The sequence below is a fragment of the Schistocerca gregaria genome, chromosome 1, assembly GCF_023897955.1.
Source record: "Schistocerca gregaria isolate iqSchGreg1 chromosome 1, iqSchGreg1.2, whole genome shotgun sequence".
Lineage (NCBI taxonomy): Eukaryota > Metazoa > Arthropoda > Insecta > Orthoptera > Acrididae > Schistocerca > Schistocerca gregaria.
In genome coordinates, this window is record NC_064920.1 from 580913827 (window position 1) to 580939372 (window position 25546).

At 39.6% G+C, this 25546-nt stretch overlaps 1 protein-coding gene across 1 annotated transcript in view; it reads right to left on the reverse strand.

Moving 5' to 3' along the window:
• The window catches only part of LOC126357108 (cullin-4A), a 96224-nt gene that overhangs the window by 13267 nt on the left and 57411 nt on the right, over positions 1-25546 (reverse strand). Inside the window, exons 8-12 of the mRNA XM_050007425.1 lie at positions 21688-21824; positions 20182-20346; positions 18037-18264; positions 17847-17954; positions 9457-9627 (exon numbers count right to left, since the gene is read on the reverse strand). Coding sequence (XP_049863382.1) covers positions 9457-9627; positions 17847-17954; positions 18037-18264; positions 20182-20346; positions 21688-21824 — 809 coding nt within the window. The remainder of the gene's footprint in view (positions 1-9456; positions 9628-17846; positions 17955-18036; positions 18265-20181; positions 20347-21687; positions 21825-25546) is intronic.

The window sequence follows — 25546 nt, forward strand, 5'->3', positions numbered from 1 at the left end:
TTTAACATTCTTTGTCACAAAGTGTTGAACTTTCTCCTACATCCTCAGCATGACTATGCTGTGCACACTCCTATCTTCCAAGACAACAACTGTGTTCAAAGGGCTGCAAGCATATGTTCCAGTTTGAAGAACACTCAGGTGTCCTATTGCACTTTCACTGGCCCACTAAATCACCAAATCTCAATATCAGTCTGTGCATGACAGTACATGGTACCACTAAAAATTACCATTTTTTCAGGGCTTATATCACGGATTCTACTGATCACAGAGATAAAGGGTCAAGTGTTTTGGACAGTTTTTGACCTGGCGGTCACTTGTGTACCTATCAGAAGAACGGGCTTACTGTAGGTACCGTACAGTACAGTACAGGGTCAACATTCAAATATTACACACTTCCTCCATCACAGGCATGTTGAGCAAATCAGATGGATATTTTGCACTAGTCGTGGTCTACAGCAGACCTCAAGTGGTTTATAAAAGAACCAACTGTTCTTGGGCAGTTCCTTCGAAAACCCCAAAAAACTGAAGTAAATACATTAATTGTCAAAACTTTACTGATGAACAAAATTCATTATATACAAGCAGCACACACTGCTGTAACTTGGAAAAGAAGGGAACCAGCTAAAATATGCTCCTGTCAGAGCACCAAACAGGCAAATGTGCTCCTCTTTAAAGCACTGATGGAAAAAAGTGAGGAACCAGTTGTCTAAATTTTCATGTTGTGCTGAAAGATAGCAGCAGTGAGACAGTGACAGGAGAAGGGGGAGAGGAATAGAGCTGGCCTAATAAAATGAGAAAATGGCAGTGGGAGACAAAGAGAGAGGAGATACTGATGATCAGTGAGAGAGAGTGGCATGAAAAAAGAGGGGTGGATAGAGGTAGAAGCAGCAGAAGCAAAAGAAAGAGAAACTGTGAAAATGAAAGATGAAAGAGAGAGAGAGATGAAGAGATGAGTTGAGACAATATATAGGTTTGGGGGGGGGGGGGGGGGGAGGTCTCAATAATTAAGCCTATACCTGATTTTCCTCTTTAGTCTGTAATGAAATGTACGTCCTTACTTTAATTCCATTTGGACTTCATTTTTCCACTGTCTCTCTGATTACCTTACCACGTCCATTTTCATATTATTTGACTACTATTGAACGCCTATACACCTTTAACTAGTTCCTGAACTTTTAGTGCTACTATGACATATGTTAATTATTTTTTGAATGATGCTGCCGCCATTTGACTGTAATAATTTTTATTTTATTCTTATATGATCTGGATTTTGGCCTTAGGCCATTTTCAAGTACAAAAACTTATTTGTATGTCATAATACATCAGACTGGTATGAGGTACAAGCCCTTGTCAAAACAGCATATCTGGTCATATGGGCCAGATTTGCCATTATTAGAAGTGAGAACATCACTAAAATGCATAAATATATTGACGACTTTCATTTCTGGACCCCATAGCATATCTGTTACATGAAACAGCTAACCAATAATACTTGTTTAGCGTTCTCATATCACATCTGAGTTATAGAGAGCAGAAATGAGAATCTGCAATATACTTTGGTGTTTTAGAGATATTCCCACTTTACTAATGAAAGATCTGGCCTATATGACCAAATATGCTATTTCAACAAGGATTTATTTCATACCAGTCTGGCATCTTTTGACATATTAATAAGCTTTTATACTCGAAAATGGCCTAATGTTGGACTCTCTATGATATAACAATAAAATAATAGTTATTAATCAAATGGCAGCAGCACCATTAAAAAATTTACCATGACTGTCGTTCCAGCAAAATAATAATAATAATAATAATAATAATAATAATAATAATAATAAACATCAGACTCATGGGGCCACATGAGTCAATGATTAAGGTTCTCCACCCCAGTTAATTTCCTGCAATCCTCTTCCAGTTGTCACCGAATTCAGCAGTTGAAAGGCCTTTTTCACTATCCTCTCTTCTTAAATCTTCATATACGTCTTATGCCATCTGGTCCACATCCAGAGAAAAATTTTACCATTAGTTTTTTTCGTTCTAGCCATTTGGTCAACCCAGCTCTATGGTACTGCTTCAACCATCTCTACTATGTTGGACTGCTTCATGGTGGAAAACTGTCCACTCTTCAGATTCACTGTCTCTAATAAGACCATAGTTTTTCTTGAGGATCCACCTCTCAAACATGAAAAGCTGTTTTAGTTCTTATGTTTCTCAAGTGTGACATTGATACAGAACAAGAGAGTATGTAAGTCTTCCAGATTCTCATCTTGAGCCCTGTTAACACACTCCAGAAGAGTTCAGTAGTTAGCCATGCATCTATTATCAAGCAGGATTCTAATTTTAATCTCTGCTTCACTTGATCTGTTTCTGACAGTACGGTTCCTCATATTTAAAATTATTTTCCCATTTATATTTATCGTCATGATTTTTTGTCATTGCATTCCTCAAATTTCTTCCCATCTGTTAGCAGATTAATTTGCTGGCACTATCTGACGAACGATAAGATTTGTTACACGCATATTTACAAGCTAAAAACCGTTACACGAACTTTTGCGCAATACAATTTTACAGAATAAAAACACACATCTTCCTTGGTTATCAACAGCAGTGCAAAAGATTATTTAAGGAGTGAGGCATAGTTTCTAAATTCTCACTCTATCACCATGTACTGTGCTTTTAAAGTATTAACTTTTAACTCAGTCTTGCTACTGCTGTTGATAGATCAGTGTACAAAATCACTAAAATATCATCAGCATAAGCTAATGAGTGTGCAAAAACTTGGAAGCCTGGAACAACATAATTACTTACAAGGGGACTTACAGATTGACAATCTGCTATTTTCTTTATACTCATAGCATTTAAAGTGCAGTGCTCAGACATTAATTTTCAAAAAAGAACCCTCACAAAAATTCAGGAAAAGAAAGAAAGAACATTGTGAAGTAACTAGTTCAAATCTCACTAGTAGCAACTTTATTTACTCCATTTAAATTTCATATATGTTAACAAATGGAAATATTTAATCACAGTTCTTTAATAAAGATAATATCTTTTTATTTTTAATTATTAATCGTATGAAAAATGTGTGTGTTCGCAATTAATTCAAATTTTGTATAAGAATGAGGAACATTGAACAGAAAGTGAAATAAGATTTTATTTGTTACTGAACAGTATTATTACTGTACAAAATCTTTTTCCTCTAACAATATGGCACTTTGCATGTCTGTACCAAATTTTAATTAACTTTCATACAACCAGTAATTAAAAATAAAAAGATGTTATATTAAAAATTACAATTTAATATCTATTGATTAACATTTCCATTTTATAATTAATATATAATTTAAATAACAGTAACAAAGAAGTTGTTAATAACAAGAATCTGACTGACTTAATGATTACCAGACCTGTACATTATGCATTCAGTAAGCTACTGGCAATTATGTCAATGAGGTCAAAATTTTATCTGCTTAGAATGTATTCCAGAATATTCATGTATGTTTTTTTTTTTTTTTTTTTTAGAAATACGTTGTACTATTTTAGGAAATTCACATATGGGCACTGACCTCCAAATCATGTAAGAATGTAGGGAACGGAAGGGGGCAAAAAAGCCCGCAAGGTTCCCTTGTTGGTTTAATCTTCACTTCTGTATCTGACACACTCAACTTACGAGAAACTCTGGAATATCTTGGTACTAGTGTGTGGGTATTTTAGGCAAGAGGTCTATCCGTGGCCTTTAGATGCTCAGATAATTTTTCATGCTCTATAGACATTCTTTAGCTGTCATACTGGTAAGAGTGGGAAGGAGGTGCACAGGCTCATGAAAGTCCTCTTGTTCTTCTTCAACTAGAGCTCTAACAAACCTCATTTTTCTCTTCTCAAAGTAGCTAGAGCTCTCCTCACTGCAACTGTGTTTGTGTCCTTTTGCCTTTCACTTTCCGTGTTTCCTTTTTTATCTTTACCTTACTTTACTGAACCACATTCGATTTAGGTTTACTTGTTTTAATGTAATTTTTGTAATATATCTTCGTAAGAGTCCAGATATTTTTTAAATCAAACAATGGAAAATCCAGGATGGAATGTAATATTATGAAAAGGAAGTTGCTACTTGCCATACAGCAGAGATGCTAAATCGCAAACAGGCACAACAAAAAGACTGTCACAAATATAGCTTTCGGCCAATAAGGCATTCGTCAAAATTAGATGATAGACAGATACATTACACAAACACAACACATACACTCGACTGCAGTCTCATGCAACTGAGGCCACATTGGGAGTAGCAGCACCAGTGTACGATGCTGCTCGCAGTGTGGCCTCAGTTGCCTGAGACTGCAGTCATGTGTGTGTGTGTGTGTGTGTGTGTGTCGTATAATTTTGACAATTGCCTTTCTGGCCAAAAGCCACCATTTGGTGAATAGCAACTTTCCAGATATTTTTAGGTTTTCATAATTTGTACTGTAGCTAATTTAGGTATCAAAATGATTTGCCTAATTTATTCTAAATGTGCCTTATATCTTCTTGTACAATAACTTATCACAGTTAAATTCGTAACTTCTGAACCACCTTCAGTTCCCACTGAACACTCAAATAGGTGGTGACTAGAAAATCAGAGCTACATTCCACACCTGTTTCTGATGCTGACTTTACATTTTGTAACCAGTTTTTGTTTTGTTATTCAATGGCAATGTGATCAATCTGATTAATTGTTCTCCCATCTGAAGAGATTCATGTTTATTTGCAGAATATTATCCTATCACAAATATACTGTACCAATGATAACATGCTTTTTGAGGTGCCAAAATAAATTTAACTTATACCACTCTCATTAGTTTCATCTTTCCTTCTTTTCTGACTGTACCTACAAAAATAGGTTCTCACCACCAATTTTTGCACACACACACACACATCTCCCATTATTATTATTATTATTATTATTATTATTATTATTATTATTACCTTGTAATAAAAAGTGTCTTTAATAATGCCGTTGCTTTCTTGAGTAGAAACATAAAAATTTTTGTTTACCCAGTTTAAAAAAAAAAGGTATTCTAGTATTTATAGATCTAAAATCCAATATTTACTTCCCACATGCGATTTTCTGATGATGATCCATGAAACAAAACTGAGTTTTCTATTTCTACTAAATCCATTTGAGATCATCTTATCACTATAGTAGTGTGCATGTAAGAAGGTGGTTATGTGATGCATTCTGTGCAGAGACAGATGGCATGTGCCCTGTCTCATACCCCACAGTTCAGCGCCATTGCCTACCCCGATAAATGGCAACACTAGGGCGACTGCTACACTGGGTTTCTGCTTCCGACTCTCTCATGTAGAATTTATATGCTCGGAAAACTGTAAATGACCCTTCTTAACATAATACTTCTTGTGTTTACTTTATGCCCCCATAATAAATGCTACAGTGGTTAAGCAACCTCAGCGTACCTAAACTAATGTGAAAATCAATGCTATATGTTGTACATGCAACCCAAAGTGCTCGCTATGGGAGGATGTGGCAGAGTGATGCTACTGACTGGAGCATCACGTGGTACACAGTGCACACAACTAAAGATTTAGCACATATTTATCAACTTCTCTTGTCAAACTCACTAATGCTCTGAGCTATCAACAAAGATATTCAATTCATGAAAATACAACACAACTGGATAGATGAAAAAAACTCTACTCATCAAGTGGTGTGGGGAAAAAAACACATCTACACTCCTGGAAATGGAAAAAAGAACACATTGACACCGGTGTGTCAGACCCACCATACTTGCTCCGGACACTGCGAGAGGGCTGTATAAGCAATGATCACACTCACGGCACAGCGGACACACCAGGAACCGCGGTGTTGGCCGTTGAATGGCGCTAGCTGCGCAGCATTTGTGCACCGCCGCCGTCAGTGTCAGCCAGTTTGCCGTGGCATACGGAGCTCCATCGCAGTCTTTAACACTGGTAGCATGCCGCGACAGCGTGGACGTGAACCGTATGTGCAGTTGACGGACTTTGAGCGAGGGCGTATAGTGGGCATGCGGGAGGCCGGGTGGACGTACCGCTGAATTGCTCAACACGTGGGGCGTGAGGTCTCCACAGTACATCGATGTTGTCGCCAGTGGTCGGCGGAAGGTGCACGTGTCCGTCGACCTGGGACCGGACCGCAGCGACGCACGGATGCACGCCAAGACCGTAGGATCCTACGCAGTGCCGTAGGGGACCACACCGCCACTTCCCAGCAAATTAGGGACACTGTTGCTCCTGGGGTATCGGCGAGGACCATTCGCAACCGTCTCCATGAAGCTGGGCTACGGTCCCGCACACCGTTAGGCCGTCTTCCGCTCACGCCCCAACATCGTGCAGCCCGCCTCCAGTGGTGTCGCGACAGGCGTGAATGGAGGGACGAATGGAGACGTGTCGTCTTCAGCGATGAGAGTCTCTTCTGCTTGGTACCAATGATGGTCGTATGCGTGTTTGGCACTGTGCAGGTGAGCGCCACAATCAGGACCACATACGACCAAGGCACACAGGGCCAACACCCGGCATCATGGTGTGGGGAGCGATCTCCTACACTGGCCGTACTCCACTGGTGATCGTCGAGGGGACACTGAATAGTGCACAGTACATCCAAACCGTCATCGAACCCATCGTTCTACCATTCCTAGACCGGCAAGGGAACTTGCTGTTCCAACAGGACAATGCATGTCCGCATGTATCCCGTGCCACCCAACGTGCTCTAGAAGGTGTAAGTCAACTACCCTGGCCAGCAAGATCTCCGGATCTGTCCCCCATTGAGCATGTTTGGGACTGGATGAAGCGTCATCTCACGCGGTCTGCACGTCCAGCACGAACGCTGGTCCAACTGAGGCGCCAGGTGGAAATGGCATGGCAAGCCGTTCCACAGGACTACATCCAGCATCTCTACGATCGTCTCCATGGGAGAATAGCAGCCTGCATTGCTGCGAAAGGTGGATATACACTGTACTAGTGCCGACATTGTGCATGCTCTGTTGCCTGTGTCTATGTGCCTGTGGTTCTGTCAGTGTGATCATGTGATGTATCTGACCCCAGGAATGTGTCAATAAAGTTTCCCCTTCCTGGGACAATGAATTCATGGTGTTCTTATTTCAATTGCCAGGAGTGTATATGAGGATATTTATTGTTAGAGTGTCAGAATTTGGTGACAATATACATCAAATGTATTGTCCATGTCTTATTTTTCTATGCAGTCCCCATCATGTTCTATGGTGATATGTCAATGTTGTGGAAGGGCATGTATTCCCTGCTGGTAAAAGCTCATCATGTAGGCGTAGCAATGTTTTCACTGCATGACTGACAGTCTCTTCAAAGTGTGTTCCCCATAGAGAATCTTTAAGCGGCCCAAAGAGATGGATGTCTGAGGGTACCAGGTCTGGGCAGTAGAGTGGATGAGGCAATGATGTCCAACCCAATTTGGCAATGTGTTCCCGGGTTTTCAGACTTGTGTGTGGGCGTGCATTATCATGTTGGAGCAAGATTTCTGCTCAATTCTTATCCAATCGAACACGTTGGAAATGGCTCTTGGATTTATTTAGAGTCTTCATGTATGCCTCTGAATTGATGGTTGACTCTCATGGCATCACATCAATGAGAATGACACCATCACAATCCCAGGAGCCTGGCACCACGACTTTTTTGGCAGAAGGGGTTGTCTTGAATTTCTTCTTCTGTAGTAAAAGAGGACGATGCCACTCCATGGACTGCCTTTTTGTTTCCAGCGCAAAGTGGTGCACCCAGTTTTCATCCCCTGTAATGATCCGTGACAGAAAGGAGTCTCCATCGGTCTCAAAATGTTCCAACAATTCAGATGAAAAGGCCTTTGTTTGAATCTTGTGGTCTACTGTGAGCATTCATGAAACCCATCGTGAGCACCACTTTGAATATCCGAAAGTCTTTGTCATTGCACACACACTTCCAATGCTGACTGACAACTGTAGAGCCAATTGTTGGGTTGTGATGTGCTGGTCGGCATGAATAATGGCATCCGCACGACTCAGCATGTCTGGAGCAGTGGCTGTGACAGGACATCCCGAGTGTGGCTGATCATGGAGCTCTGTCTCTGCATTTCCTGGGGCTGTAACTTTCTTTACCTATCACCCAACTGTACTCCCATCAACTGCAGAATCACATATTAATGTTTTTTTTTTAAGGGGCAATACTTATTGCATGATCCTCGTAAGTTATGGAAATGTGCAAGCTTCCAGAGCCAATTCTTCCTCCTCCAGGCAGTAGAGGAAGGAAGAGAGATGAAGGAAAAGGACTGGAGAGGTATTTTCCATAATTTGCCCCATTTCCTAAACCTCATCAGGCCTTTTCCTTCATCTCTCTTCCTTCCGCTTCAACCCCTCTCTCAGAAGAAGGAGCCACTGGCTCTGGAAGCTTGCACATTTTCTTAACTTTGTGTGTCCTGTTGTCACTAGAGAGTAGATTTTTTTATATATCATGCTATATCAGAAAAGCTCTGATTGGTGAAAGTTTCTTACGCTTTAGGTTTCTGACTACAGCCTAGATGGCTGTCCATCACATTACTTGTGTTGGTATCCTACATTACATTCTAAACTCATAGGTCCTAGTATAAAATTGGTATCATCATGGAGGGCATATATTTGTGTTCAAGAGTTTTAATCTCCTGTATCAGTTGCTGTCAACAGGCTGGGAGCCTTACCTATCACTTGTTTATTCTTTAAGTTCCTTCTCCTCACATGTGAGCAGGTAACTGTCTATACAAGGCAGTATGGGACAGCACTTTGATAGTATCACTTATTCAACATGTCACTGGACTTTGTGGTATTTTTTAGAAGTTACCCTGGCTCAAATGAATATCCCAACACACTCGTGATGGTGCTGCCTCAGTTCTGGGCTGCCAATTAGGGTTCCCCTTGTTCCTAACTAACCACAATATCTGTCTTACACTTAATTTTTGAATAGATTACTGCAGTAAGTTCAATAGGTTCTGATGTTCTATGAGAAGTGTACCAACTGTGTTAAGATTTTAATCACAACCCATTATTCGATACTTTCAAATATTTGACAATGAGCACTGCACTTTTACCATTTTTTCCTATACTGGCTCATCTGAAAACAAATTTGCATATTGTGACAAGGCAAATAAAACATTAATAATGAATATTAGAAGAAACAAAGGGTGTAACAGATAAAACTTGGGTGTACTATATCCAACTGCTTCAAATTCAAGAGTGCGTATCTCTCAGTGATGGTGTCGCATTATGTTGGCGAGATAAGAACTTTAATAGTTGAAGTAGTAATACTGTAAAAAATTAATCAAGCTACTACACTTTCTTCTGTGGTTCCTCTTTAAGGCCCCTCCCACACTACAAACATTATCATCAAGATTTGTATACACATAGTTATAATCGGTCTACATATAACGATTTAATGAATACAATCTGATTCACTTACAGTTTCCTTCATCTGAATCTGATTGATTTTTATTCGGAAAAGTTTGTTGGAGAAATCCTTGTTGAACTGGAACTTATCAGTGTCTTCCACATCTCGTCCTCTTGGTTGTTTCTGCAGTACTCGCGCTTTACCACATGCCAGGGACTGCAACGTCCGACGCAGCTCAATATCCTGAACAAACAAATTGAAGTCGGGACACTTTAATTCACTACTGCATTTATTTTACGGATAAATGTGATGTTTAAACTAATTTTAATTTTATCACTATCCATATTCAGTAAACAGAGAGACAGCTATGTATAATTAAGAAAATAAAAGTTACTCTGAATTATAGCATACAGAACAGAGCCTTGATGCTAAACCATAACACTGAAATAATGTAAGAGTGACATTTGTTAGTAACCTCATGTGAAATTAATAAAAACCTGGACTTTCTTTCCATTGTTTGAGGTCAACTGAAGGAACATTAGTCTGAGAGAAATACATTTGTTTCACATTATCTGCAGCTAGTCAGTATGAGTTGTTCCAGATATACTCAAAGTTAGTCTAAGACAGAAAATATTGTGAGGAAAATAAAAAGGTCAATCAAAGATTTGAAGAATAATAAAAATTTCTACCTGCCAGAACACTTACTTTTACATATATCTTTCAGTTGTCTACAACAGTTCCTTCTCTCAAACAATTTAGTGAGGACTGCATTACAAACGTTACGTAGATACCGTCTCCTTCAATGACCCAAACCAATGAATTGTTGTTTTGTTGTGGTAGGACAAGACACCACACTCACCTTACTTCAAATGTTGAATGTCTTATTCCCAGTTTAGATAGTATGGTGTACCTGAATTGCAAAACTTTCCCTCCCGTGTAAGACATTAAAGATGGCTGCTCGTCTATTTCCAAGAGTACAATGAATATGCTAGCACATCTATTCAACTGTACAAGACATGAAACCCAAATCCTTAAAAGTGGACGCTGTTGGAGACACAGACCAACTTCCATCGTGAAGAAAATTTGACAAACCAGTAAAAGACTATAGTGAAGAGAGAGTCCCCACTTTGAAATTGACAAAACAATCATGGAAATTTTTACGTTCCACTTCTATAGGCTGACAGCAAATGAATTCTATGTACATCACAACAATGGAGGCCTATCCACTACCTCAAATAGCTGAAACATCAAAAAATAGATACAAGTATGGCACACTGAAAGTACTGGCTGGGAGCATAATGTCAATTCTGCAAATGGTCATGTTCTTTAGTTTTAAACTGCCATTTAGAAGCATTTTGTTCCATCTTTGATTGTAAAAAACATGCTGCTACCACAGAATCACTTCCACTATGGCCAACACCAAAGTAACATTATACCAAAACAAAGACCCTGTCACTGTTCAACACTGCTGTATGGTATCAGTGCTTAGTATTTGTTTGTAGAGAGGGCTTCCATTTTCCTCGGGTATATTCCTATTCTTTTTTAAGACTCACAACGGAACCATCACGCTGAAATATGCTGTATTTTTTCCACTGTTACAAAACTGCAAAAATGTCTCTATGCAAAATTTTAGCTGTCACATGACCTGGAAGTTACTCAAAACATTTTTCGCATGGTTTCTGCAGCTGAAACTATCTGGCACACAGCCCTGAAATCTCACATTGCCCTGAAATCTCACATTGCACTACACTCTTAGCATTGCTTCCAATGGCTTATGAGGTGAGTGTAGAATCACTGACTAATAACAGCTATTAAAACTAATTACATACCCATAAAGAGAAAAACTTATCTTTTATTCGTAGTGTTCCTTCTCAATTTGTAAGGGGTTGGTTGGTTGGTTGTTTTGGGGAAGGAGACCAGACAGCGAGGTCATTGGTCTCATCGGATTAGGGAAGGACGGGGAAGGAAGTTGGCCGTGCCCTTTGAAAGGAAACATCCCGGCATTTGCCTGGAGCGGTTTAGGGAAATCACGGAAAACCTAAACCAGGATGGCCGGACGCAGGATTGAACCGTCGTCCTCCCGAATGTGAGTCCAGTGTCTAACCACTTTTTTAAGGAGAACATATAAATAAATACAAGGTTACCGACATGTCAAAATTAATTTTATTCCGTGTAACTACTATAAAAATGTGTAATATTTCAAACACAATTATTTGTCCATCACGAACACATACTAGTGTTTGCAAATTGAGAATATGGTCACAATGGAAGATAGGAAACTGCAATGAGTTGCCCATAAAAATTTTCTTTGGGATTGATAATGATACAGAATCTTTTTGATCTAATGAAGAGTCTACACAGAGAAGGAATTTGTTACACCAAGTGAAAGAAAAGTCTGATACACAAAAAATGTAATGTTTCCGTCTCCCAGACTCTGATGAATCTACCACAAGGTCATCTGTTCAGAACATTGCTCTTTCCGTATATGCCTGAAACTTTCAATCATTTCTTGAAGAAAAACATATAACACAGGTAACAACTAACCATACAGACAGATTATGGGCATTATCGGAAACTGCAGATGTGTTGGACTGCTGAATGTGTCCCTTTAGTACCACTTCTTTTTCAAAACCATACTGATTAAAAACTATATACAAAAGATTCACAACAACTAGTGATCTCATCCTTTGAATTTCCAACAAAATCTTCGAAGTTCAGCCACTCTGTTAGTTCCCCTTCTTTGTAAGGAGCAGAATATGAAAATCAGGTGGATGTCGAAACAGCTTCCTTACACCCAGCATTTAGTTATCTTGCAGCCCATAAAGAGCTGTACTCCACAGGAGCCATAACCCCAACCTCTGCTGCTAAGAGTTAACTAGCATTACAAGCCACAGCCCTAAGTCTACTACCTGTTTAAAAACTTCTTGTCTGAACTGGTCATCATCCATGTTTTGCTTCCATGCATGGCTACACTCCATACAAATACTTTCAGAAAAGTCTTCCTGACACTTAAATCTATGTTTGATGTTAACACATTTTTATTCTTCAGAAATACTTTTCTGGTCACTTCCAGTCTACATTTTATATGCTCCTTATTTCAGCCACCATCAGTTATTTTGCTGCCCAAATAGCAAAACTCTTCTACTACTTTAAGTGTTTTGCTTTCTAATCAAATTCTCCCAGCATAATCTGATTTAATTCAACTAATTTCATTATCCTTGTTTTGCTTTTGTTGATGTTCATCTTATATCCTCCTTTCAAGACACTGTCCATTCTGTTCAACTGTTCTCTTCCATGTCCTTTGCTGTCTCCAACAGAATAAAAATGTCATCAACAAATCTGAAGTTTTTATTTCTCCTCCCTGAACTTTAATCCTTTTGCACTGCATTTTGCATTGCATCCAGCCTGTCCTACCAGCTGAGAGAGGCGATGTACTGTGCGCCTTGCCAGCGGACCTCTGACTCAGCCCTATGATTGTTGCAGGTTTCAGCCACTGTCGGCTAATCGCTCTTTCAGTGCGCATAGAACCACTCTTCGATAACATTCTTCATAAAAATGGTATCACACTGTAAAGTCACAGTGATTGCTATATTTTATAACCACGAAAGAGAACTTTAAATCAAACTGATCTTTCTGTTAGAAGTTTATCCTAGTCTGAGAAAAAGTTAGTTTGGAGAAACAGTAAGAACGCTTTTTACTTGTGATTCAACAATTCTGTACTGTGAGATTTACACTAGAAACATAAGTGCTGATAACCTATAAAAACTCATTAATATTGGACCAATAACTTTATATCTATAAAGTTTTAAAATGAATAATTACTAGCAAAGATACCCAAAATTCAGATAGTTTGCTGTTCCACATGGCAGCGAGTTGCTGAGAAACTGCACATATTTTTCTGCAATGCTTGCCTTCTGTGTCATTTGAGGAGTGATTCTGTAGGATAATTCATCCGCTTTCACATTTTATTTGTTTGTGTCAAATGCACTTTAGATTAGGAAGTCAATTTAGAGTTACTTATGTGTGCTGTTTTCTGTTCCATGCAGCCATGATAGTTGCTGAGATACTGCAACTGTTTTGACACACTGTTCATCTTTTGAAAGCTCTGATACATCAGTTCTGTAGGACAATTCATGCCCTTTCACATTATAAATAATTATATCATGTACATCAGGAATTCAAATTACTGTTACTTGACCATTTGTGCAATTTTCTGTTCAGCTCAGACATTTGCTGAGAAACTTATTTGAAACTTCCGATACTGTAGTTTTGTAGGGTTATTCAGGCCCTTTCAAATTATGTACTCTTATGTTTGTATCATGCATACTACGAGATTAAAAAGTCAGTTTACATTTACTTGGCTGTCGAGAGTTACTGAGAAAATATAATTATTCTGCTACATTTTTCGCTTTTTGAAAGAGTCATATGTCAGTTCCGTAGAATAATTCATGGCCTGCAGATTATATATGTTTCTATTTTTTGTCTTGTGTACTTTAGGAAATCAAATTGTGTCTATTCAATTGACTCATAAGCAGAAATGAACCAGGAGCAGATGAAAGCTGTAGCACTTTCCGGCATTACAAAGAAGAGCAGGTAACAATGGCATTGGCAGGAATGTTGAAATGTGTACGTCAGCAAGTCGTCGTCCTATTGTGCATGTTTACCTGCCTCCGTGCTCAACCGTTAGGCCTTCCTGCATACCAAGTTTAAATGAATGCCCTTGGCCATCTGGCCATTATACATGCTGGGCATACATGTACACTGTAGCTGTCTAGCACTCAACCTACTGGGCATATACGTATGCCCGCAGCTGTGAAAGGGTTAATCCCTGCTCCAAATTTTAATTTTGTTTCCTTTACTGGTTGCTCAGTTACAGTCCCCTCTCAACCACTGCTTCCCTTTCGTGCTCCTTAACTTGTACAACTGCTGTCTGGGTGTTGTAAATATCCTTTCACTCCCTGTATTTTACCCATTTCAGAATTTCAAAGAGAATATTCGAGTCAACATTGTCTAAAACTTTCTTTAAGTTTACAAAAGCTATAAACAAACATCTACATCTACATCCATGCTCCGCAAGCCACCTGACGGTGTGTGGCAGAGGGTACCCTGAGTACCTCTATCGGTTCTCCCTTCTATTCCAGTCTCGTATTGTTCGTGGAAAGAAGGATTGTCGGTATGCTTCCGTGTGGGCTCTAATCTCTCTGATTTTATCCTCATGGTCTCTTCACAAGATATACATAGGAGGGAGCAATATACTGCTTGACTCTTTGGTGAAGATATGTTCTCGAAACTTTAACAAAAGCCCATACCGAGCTACTGAGCATCTCTCCTGCAGAGTCTTCTACTGCAGTTTATCTATCATCTCCGTAACGCTTTCGCAGTTACTAAATGATCCTGTAACGAAGCGCGCTGCTCTCCGTTGGATCTTCTCTATCTCTTCTATCAACCCTATCTAGTACGGATCTCACACTGCTGAGCAGTATTCAAGCAGTGGGCGAACAAGCGTACCGTAACCTACCTCCTTTGTTTTCGGATTGCATTTCCTTAGGTTTCTTCCAATGAATCTCAGTCTGGCATCTGCTTTACTGACAACCAACTTTATATGATCATTTCATTTTAAATCACTCCTAATGCGTACTCCCAGATAATTTATGGAATTAACTGCTTCCAGTTGCTGACCTGCTATTTCGTAGCTAAATGATAAGGGATCTATCTTTCTATGTATTCGCAGCACATTACACATGTCTACATTGAGATTCAATTGCCATTCCCTGCACCATGCGTCAATTCGCTGCAGTTCCTCCTGCATTTCAGTATAATTTTCCATTGTTACAACCTCTCGATACACCACAGCATCATCTGCAAAAAGCCTCAGTGAACTACTGATGTCATCCACCAGGTCATTTATGTATATTGTGAATAGCAACGGTCCTATGACACTCCCCTGCGGCACACCTGAAATCACTCTTACTTCGGAAGACTTCTCTCCATTGAGAATGACATGCTGCGTTCTGTTATCTAGGAACTCCTCAATCCAATCACACAATTGGTCTGATAGTCCATATGCTCTTACTTTGTTTATTAAACGACTGTGGGGAACTGTATCGAACGCCTTGCGGAAGTCAAGAAACACGGCACCTACCTGTAAACCCGTGTCTATGGCCCTCTGAGTCTCGTGGACGAATAGCGCGAGCTGTGTTTCACACGATCGTCTTTTTCGAAACCTATGCTGAGCTGATTCCTACAGAGCAGATTTCTAGTCTCCAGAAAAGTCATTACTCTAACACAATACGTGTTCCAAAATTCTACAACTGATAGACGTTAGAGATATAGGTCTATAGTTCTGCACATCTGTTCGATGTCCCTTCTTGAAAACGGGGATGACCTGTGCCCTTTTCCAATTCTTTGGAATGCTATGCTCTTCTAGAGACCTATGGTACACCGCTGCAAGAATGGGGGCAAGTTCCTTCGCGTACTCTGTGTAAAATCAAACTGGTATCCCATCAGGTCCAACGGCCTTTCCTCTTTTGAGCGATTTTAATTGTTTCTCTATCCCTCTGTCGTCTACTTCGATATCTACCATTTTGTCATCTGTGCGACAATCTAGAGAAGGAACTACAGTGTAGTCTTCCTCTGTGAAACAGCTTTGAAAAAAGACATTTAGTATTTCGGCCTTTAGTCTGTCATCCTCTGTTTCACTACCATTTTGGTCACAGAGTGTCTGGACATTTTGTTTTGATCCACCTACCACTTTGACATAAGACCAAAATTTCTTAGGATTTTCTGCCAAGTCAGTACATTGAACGCCTCTCGCATAGCCCTCCTCACACTACATTTCGCTACGCGTAATTTTTTTTTGTCTGCAAGGCTTTGGCTATGTTTATGTTTGCTGTGAAGCTCCCTTTGCTTCCGCAGCAGTTTTCTAACTCGGTTGTTGTACCACGGTGGCTCTTTTCCATCTCTTACGGTCTTGCTTGGCACATACTCATCTAACGCATATTGTACGATGGTTTCTAGCTTTGAGCATTGATACTCAACACTATCTGTACTTGAGACAAAACTTTTGTGTTGAGCCGTCAAGTACTCTGTAATCTGCTTTTTGTCACATTTGCTAAACAGAAAAATCTTCCTACCTTTTTTAATATTTCTATTTACGGCTGAAATAATCGATGCAGTAACCACTTTATGATTGCCGATTCCCTGTTCTGCGTTAACTGTTTCAAATAGTTCGGGTCTGTTTGTCACCAGGAGGTCTAATATGTTATAGCCACGAGTTGGTTCTCTGTTGAACTGCTCAAGGTAGTTTTCAGATAAAGCACTTAATAAAATTTCACTGGATTCTTTGTCCCTGCCACCCGTTATTAACATTTGAGTCTCCCAGTCTATATCAAGCAAATTAAAATCTCCACCCAGAACTATGACATGGTGAGGAAATCTACTCGAAATATTTTCCAAATTATCCTTCAGGTGCTCAGCCACAACAGCTCCTGAGCCCGGGGGCCTTTAGAGACATCCAATTATCATGTCTGTGCCTACTTTAACCGTGACCTTCACCCAAATCATTTCATATTTCGGATCTCCGTCAATTTCCTTCGATAATATTGCACTTCTTGTCGCTATAAACATGCCTCCCCCTTCACTGTCCAGCCTGTCTCTGCGGTATACATTCCCATCTGAGTTTAGGATTTCATTACTGTTTACGTCTGGTTTCATCCAACTTTCTGTCCCTAGTACTATATGGGCATTGTGACCGTTTATTAATGAGAGCAGTTCTGGAACCTTTCTATAGACACTCCTGCAGTTTACTATTAGCACATTACTATTATTATTCCCTGTTGCATTTTGCCTACTCCTACCTTGCCGCATCTCAGGAGGCGTCTTGTCGGGCTTAGGGAGTGAATTCTCTAACCTAAAAAACCCCATGTGCACTCCACACGTACTCCGCCACCCTTGTAGCCGCTTCTGGCGTGTAGTGCACGCCTGACCTATTCAGGGGGACCCTACATTTCTCCACCCGATAGCGGAGGTCGAGAAATTTGCACCCCAGATCTCCGCAGAATCGTCTGAGCCTCTAGTTTAAGCCTTCCACAATTGCTTTTCCTTAACCTATAATCTAAGATAAGTCATAGGGTCAGTACTGTCTCTTGGGTTCCTACATTTCTCTGGAATCTACACTTATCTTCCCTGGGCTTGGCTTCAACCAGTTTCTCCATTCTTCTATAAAGTATCTGTGTTTGTATTTGCAGACCATGACTTATTCTTTTGGACAGCTCCATACTCATAGCCTATATCTACAAACTGTGCTCAGAATATACAAACTTTCAAGCAATATTACTTCTGTTAATGTAAAGGACTTTTGTTCCAAGGACATTTTTTCTCACGGTGTACAGTAGTGTGTAATGTAGAATACAAATATGATTTTTTTCATAGTAGAGTTTAAAAATTTAGATGGAACATCTCACCTCGATACCAGTTGCCACTTTCAGCTCATCAAATGAAAGCTCATCTGATTCATTGAAGAGAAGTAAGACTAAGGCTTGGAAAAGTGATACCATCAGTTCTTTCTTGCCCTGGAAAAAAAAAGTATTTATAAGAGAACAAGCTCATACATTGTTCTGGGACAATTAAAGTGCTGAAGATAAATATACAAACCTGTGTGAATGAAGCTTTCAGAACGCAGTGTCCTAAAGTAGGCTGCCACTGTAGCTTGCGCCCACTGTGCTTACCGAGATAAAATTTGTTAAAAATATTCTGATATTGTATCATCTCTACCGGCAAGTTAACATCCAACACGGGGTATGTTGGCCAATAACCCATAGTCAGAATATTCACAGTCAAATCAATATTGGCTAGTTGAGGATAACGTAAATTCCCCATATGCTGAAAATGATATGCACATCATTACAGATCTATTTTTTAAACACTACAAGATCTGTTAGAAAAGTAGCTGACCTTATTTATTTGCGATAGACTTGAATGTGGTGTGCTTGCATGTGCTGATCTTGAACCTTCCTGCATATAAGTGAATTTTTACCTGCCTGTCAATAGCATCAGTTGCTAGGAAGCAGAGGTTGAGTGAGGTGGTATGTTGTGCTTGCGTCGGTGTTTTTCACTGCAAGGGAAAGGAAAGAACGCCCAGAGCAGCGATACTGCATAAATTTTTTCTAGAAACTGGGCAACAGCCGGGTGGAAACCATTCCGAAAATTAAGATGGCTTTTGGTGACAGTGCTATGAGAATTACACAGATTACGGAGTGGTACAACTGGTTTGAAGACGACTTTACATTGGTGGAGAGCGAGCCACACTCCAGTCAGCCACAAATGTCCCGAAATGACTGGGTCACTGCCAAAATGAACATTGTGGTGGCGTGGGACTGTCATGTGACTCTAAGAGAAGTTGTGGAAGAGATGGGTATTGGCACATTCCACTGCTGCCGAATATTTGGCTATGAAGAGATTGTCAGTGAAATTCTTGCCAAAGCTGCTGACGGCGGAGCAAAAGCAACTTCGTGTTAAAGTCTCACAGGACATGCTGGTCTCCACAAACAGTGATCCTGACTTTGTTAACACCATGATCATTCCTCGTCACCAAGACCAAAGAGAGCCTCCTAAGCACGCAATGATATCAGAGTGATGCTGACTGCTTTCTCTGACTCCTGTGGTGTGGTACACAATGAGTATGCACCACAGGATCAAACAATCACCAAAGAGTATTACAAGACCAGATTCATGTGCTTCTACAGGTTTCTTACTCTTCTGATTTGGCCGCCTGTGACTTCTGGCTGTTCACAAAACACAAGATGCCATTGAAAGGAACATTAATTCAGACAAGAGGAGACATCACGGTAGCAATGACAGCTGTGCTAAACTCCATTCCAATAGAGGCTTTTTTGGCATGCTTCCAACAATGGCAGCACTGCTGGGAAAAGTGTATGGAGTCCAGAGGGAACTTCTATGAGGATGATCAGGTGTCAGAACTCCAGGTAAGCAACTCCCCCCCCTCCCGACCACCAAAGGTGGGATACTTTTCTAACAGACCTTGTATATTTGTATCTAGACTTTGTCCATAATACGTGTACATAATGATCCATAATTGTTTACAATACACAATATATTAAAACTCTCTGATGAATGGTGGTTGAGTAACCAACCCCTAATTTTCAGATTAGCTACAGCCGCCAAGGCTATGTTCTGAATGGCCTCAAAGTGAGCCTGCTCCCTCTCCTCAGAGAATAGTCAAACTGCAACCCCCACCTCCCATTATCGAAAATCATATTTTGGGCTTCTGCTGCTAACTGGTGCTCTGTGCAGGGGTATATCTTCCCATATCCTAGGTACAGCCTGAGTAGTTAATTTATTATGAATTTAGTATTGATACCTATTAAAGATTCTCTGTACAGGACGCTGGCATTCTAAATGTTTGCTCAATAGTACTGTCTTAGTATAGCATTCAGTAAACAATGTAAATGAAATTCTTACAATTCTAATAAAAAATCCCACATATTACAGAACATAATTTGTCAAGTGTTGGCTTTTGAGTGCCGAACAGTCATCCCCCACCATATATTCACTATATGCTATACAATAAACTGAGGTATTTAATAATTATACTTAACAAAATTTATCTCCTCTTTTGTTCACTGAGATGAAACTTACAAGTTTAATGATGCCAATATAAATTGAGATGTCATGCACTGGTGTGCAGAAAATTTTTGATTGCTTTATATCAAGCAAATAATAGCACATCATTAATGTGAGAGAGTAATTCAAGAAGACAAACCTTCCAAAGAAGCATACCTGCTTGAAAGCAACATTGATATCCTTACTGAGCTCCATGTCTTTGAACATGCCTTCCAGTTTAGAAGTAAAACCACCACCGCATTCCTGTTTCAGTTTAGAAAGCATGCTCTTCTCCGCATCCACACTAGCTGACTTCCCAACTAGTAATCGTTTAGCTAAATCCTGCAGAGCAAAACATCTTTATTTATACCATATATCATAACTGTAATATAAAGCTATTTGTCATGTAATATTACTGAAGAAAAAAATATGTATTGTTTCACTGTGAAGGTAACTAGACACATTCTATAAAATATTTTAACATTCTTCTACCATGCATAATGAACCAATTATTCCATATTTCCTCAGGGGGTCTCTGAATTCATCATCAAGTGCATTTATCTAACCTGTTTTAGAAAACTACACCTCATGTATGCCAACTGCACATAATCATATGGTGTGCAGTCGGAGAAAGGGGTATCTGGTACATAATTCAAGCTGAATTACTTGAGAACTGTGGGTCATGGGAGACTTGCCGTACAGTCGTTCCTTCTCATCCTGTAAGGTAAGTCTCCACTGACCCGCAATTCTGGGTGACTTTCTCAAAATCTACCCCTTTTCCTAGATCTCTCCAGTCCTTTTCCTCCACCCTTCTTCCCTCCCCTTCAACCCTTCTGCCTGAAGAAAAAGCCACTGGCTCCGAAAGCTTGCCTATCACAACAGTCTTATGTGTGTGTTTTGCCACCGCTTGGTGAGTAGATTGTTTTATCCATCCAATTAAATAATTTTATCAATAATTGATTGTTTTCATTGTTGGACTACTTGAGAGATGCACGAGAACACAGTGGTGGAGGAACAACTGCAAATTTACCTTTCAAACTTGGTAGACATTTTTGACAGTCCCAACAAATGAGTGGTTATACGGGTACCATCTAACAGTAAATGTCAATTTTTCAGTGTAACACACTTCAAAACTCTCATTGGTCCTGAAGAAAATTGTGACAATTCTCTGTGAAGGTTTAAGTCGTCAAACTCCTCAGTTTTCTTCTAGACTGTAATGGGTGTGGGAATACCTGTTGACTTACAAGTTTCATACTTAAAAACAATGATACTTTTTTCTATAGCTGAGAGACCTCAGATTTCTGAAATGTGTCTTTGGATTAAATTTATCTCTGTGGTTTCCGACAACATTGGAATAACGTGGCCTGATGAGAACAACCATAAACCAACATGCAAGCAATTTCTAGTAAAAACTCTCAATTAGATGAAAAGGCCAATTTATCTCCACATGAAAGAATGTCTCACTGCAATGTAAAGGTTACCTAGTAACATTTTGTTTTAAAGTTTTTGTCCTCCAGTCATTTCACAAAACTGAAGACATGTTAAACATCTAAATAAATGCTATTCTATTCTATTCAACATTATTACTTGGAGGTGCAAGCCTATAATTGATTTTAACAGGGAAAAAAATTATATAAAGCTGGATTATCTTGCTAAATCCAGGAATCACACAAACACACTCACCTTTTTATAAAAGGCTTCAAATACATCTTTTCCATGAATGAAACGAAACAACACCATGATTTTATCCAACAGTCTTTCCAGCTCTTCTTCAGTTGATTCTTTGTTGCCAGCACGAAGCTTTGAATCCACAAATTTGGCTGAAAAATGTAAGATGGAACTGTAGCAATATTTAGGACATATATGTAATTAGCACAAAAGTAACTTTTTATTATCTGAGTTAACCTAATACTAGGAGCTTCAAATGCCACAGTTTGTCCAGTAAAAACAATGTGACTGATTTTAAGAGTTTCCCATGGACAAAGAAAATATGCAGTGTAAGGTATGAGATTTGGAGTACTGTTGTGATAAGGATTGAAACCCTTGCATGTTTATCAGTGCATTGAGGATGCAATGTTCATGAACCTATGGCAGTACCAGCTGAATCTGCAGCAACAGCAGCACAATCAGGAGAAACACCAGTTTCTGACCTGCAGAAAAAGCCAATGAAGTACACAGGTAAATGGGACAATATTCGGCATGTAACAGTGACATCACCAGTTGCTACACTTGTGTTAACATCATCTATGTTTCTAGCTTTTGACGAGAGAAAGCCTGGAATACCTATCTGGAACAGTTTTTGCTGTTTACCCAATGCTAGTGATCAACAAGCATTGCATTTTTCTTCTGGTAAACATATTTATAAAATATAAATTACGGCCACTCTTTGCTCAGCAGCTTGTTGCTTGATGACTTGTGCAGTTTGTTGTCCTCAAATTTTAAGATGCAACCACATATACTGGCTGCTAGTGGGAGCGTAATGGACATATTGGAGATGGGTGTGCTGTGGGGTGGGGTGGGAGAGGGGAGGGGAGGGTAGAAAAGGAGAAGGGGGGTAGGAGGTGTGGGGAAAAAGGGAAGGAGAGACATGAATAATTAGTTTGGGTACGATGTGCATGTGAACTGGTAAAATTTTGGGTCACACTCAATATTTTGAGGAACAGAAATACAGAGCAAGTGAGAAAGTCCTTACTGGACAAGAATAAGCAGAAATTATCAGTCAACAGTGCAAGGCAATCTAAACAACCAGAATGTCATGGTAAGTGATGATTTCAGTATAGAGGTATGTACTTTATCATTATATGAAGTTAAAAAAAAGTGGAAGAGGAAGACGAAGATCAAAAGCTTCTGAAGTTGCCGGTGCAAAAAATGAATGAGTCCAAGTTAGTATAGTGGAGAAGCAGGTATTTGATATGTTAGTATAAGGAGTACAGTTTCGTGTAGTAGCAGTTGTCCCATATTTATATACAAGTGTGACACTAACTAAGTAAGGATTGATTGATAAGCAATGTAGCAACATTATCTCTCAGGTTTTCTCAGCATTGAGCTCACTAACACACATTTGGATGTAGATGCAGGGACGATCCTTGATGAAGAGCTAAACTTCATGCCAACTCCAAAAATGTTACAAATAGCAGATTACATCAGCTATGTCGAGTATGTCACATCATCTTTCCTGCCAGAAGCAACAGATGAGGTTTGTCATGAAAACTGTAGAGCACTTACGTAGGTGCTAATGCTGATGTCCAATCTCTCGAAGCAAGAACAAGTAACACTGAGAACTCTGTGGGAGGACAAGGAACCTAATTCTGCCAGCCTACAAGCACAACACTATGGTCCTAATGTCGTTTGTGGACTGCAATAAGATTTTCAATATTTTGAATGACACTGCACACAGATAGGTAGATGTTGATCCTACGAGTCTTAGAATAGCGGTGCCACCACAACTATATGGTCTTCCTAAGGTACATTATGGTTTCTCTCTCATCACGAGAGTTTCACTTTCTGATTTCTTGGAACTATTTGGAGAAAATTTTAATGATTATTTCACAGAATTTTTGAGACCTGTTCTGATGTCAACCCATTTCCTGTTCAACATAAAATATTATGAATAAACACATGGCATGACAATAGTTGTGGAGAATCTGTATGTGAATAACTTTGCTTCAAAGGCACTAGAATCAGTCAAATTGAAACCAACAAGTTTCTATCAGCACATGGCCATTTGTTTGTGGTGTGGCCACGTGGATCAGAAAAACTTGAATGCAAATGTAGCATGCATTACTTGGATCACATTACCACAACAATCGAAGAGAGGGGCAAGCAACATACTGTCTGAAATAACCAAGCAACCTGGTTGCCACAGAGTGCTGCATTGAATATCATCATGAAATGAAATACGAGGAGACCAGTATCATGTTCCACACGACAAATTTCTGGGACAGTGTAATTAATGATTCCAATGAAATAAAGACGTCAGAAAGTTTAATGAAGAGGGACTAAGGTTTCATTTTAAACAAAGCTTCTGACCAGGTGCTCCTATTATTAAAATCACACCAGCCATTACCATTTTCCAGCTCTGGCGGATGTAAGAGAATTTGCAGTTAACGGAATGCCAATGTAGGCTCTGAAAAAACAAGAGTACCAAATGGCATAGTGGTCGCCGAGACTCAAACTCGGCTATAAATAGTGGTGCAAGACCAACAAAAGCCCAGTCTGATTGGAGTTCGGGCAGTGACAATAAATAACAGCGAAACATGCTGCACGGCTGGGTTGATCATCGAAATACTGTGCATAAAAGTGAAACAACTCAGCAGAACACCTGGAAGCACACAATTAATTCAGCAATAACTGGTTTTGAAGATGCCCTGCAAGAGCAAAGGAAGAATGGAATGAGAATATGAAGAGGAGGATGTGCACAAAATGCAGAAGTAAAAGGTTCAACAAGATACAAAGAAGACACACTCAGGGACATTAATGCTACAGAAAAATGAGACTAAAGGAAATATTTAGCTTGAGAGCAGAGAGTTAAGTACCATTAAACAAAAAATGCCAACAACACACTTCCATCATATATGGGGGTAAAGTTATAAATTCAAAGTGTTCAATTTTCCTTGAAAAAACATGTGACAATTTTAGGTAAATGTTGACATATTACTGAGAGAAAGTACAGAAGAATATTATCTTCTGTGTCGTCGATATTTTGATGGTTGCTAAGAGATTGAAAGAGAACAGCAGTATTTTGACCAAAGCTTTAGAAACATGTACTACCACTAACAGTTAGAAAAGTCTGAAATGTGCTAAAGGAGAGGTAATTCTGGATTCATAACAACAGTGAATGGGATTGTACACAGAAAATGAAATGCTATAAATATATTTCCGAAGCCAGCAAACAAAAAGTCTGGTGAATACTTCCTTTCTCTGGCTTGTGTAGATTTTATGGCAAAATTGTGAAAAACTCGGGTGACTGATGGACCATCCATGAATAACAGAACAAAGAAATATACTCCATGGTTATGGAGTGAAAACTTTCAGAACTTTCTGAAGTCATATATCCAGATTGGAAAAGGGAGACGCACATCAACAAGTTTTGCACGCATCTTATTATCAAAGATTGGAGAGTGCGTCGGGGCACATTCAATAGCTCAGAAATCAGCATTGTCAATGTACGTGCCCTTGGGTGTTTGCAGTGCTACGCTTGCCAGGAAAGAAAGTGAATGTGTATGGACCAATGGCTACATAATGTATTAACAGTTATTTGTTGACACTAGTCTTACAGAAATTTAAGATTAAAGTACATTATTGATGAGCAGATAAGTATTGAAGACATAATCATGAGTGAAACTTCCTGGCAGGTTAAAACTGTGTGCCCGACCGAGACTCTAACTCGGGGCCTTTGCCTTTCGTGGGCAAGTGCTCTACCATCTGAGCTACTGAAGCACGACTCACGCCCGGTACTCACAGCTTTACTTCTGCCAGTACCTCGTCTCCTACCTTCCAAACTTTACAGAAGCTCTCCTGCGAACCTTGCAGAACTAGCACT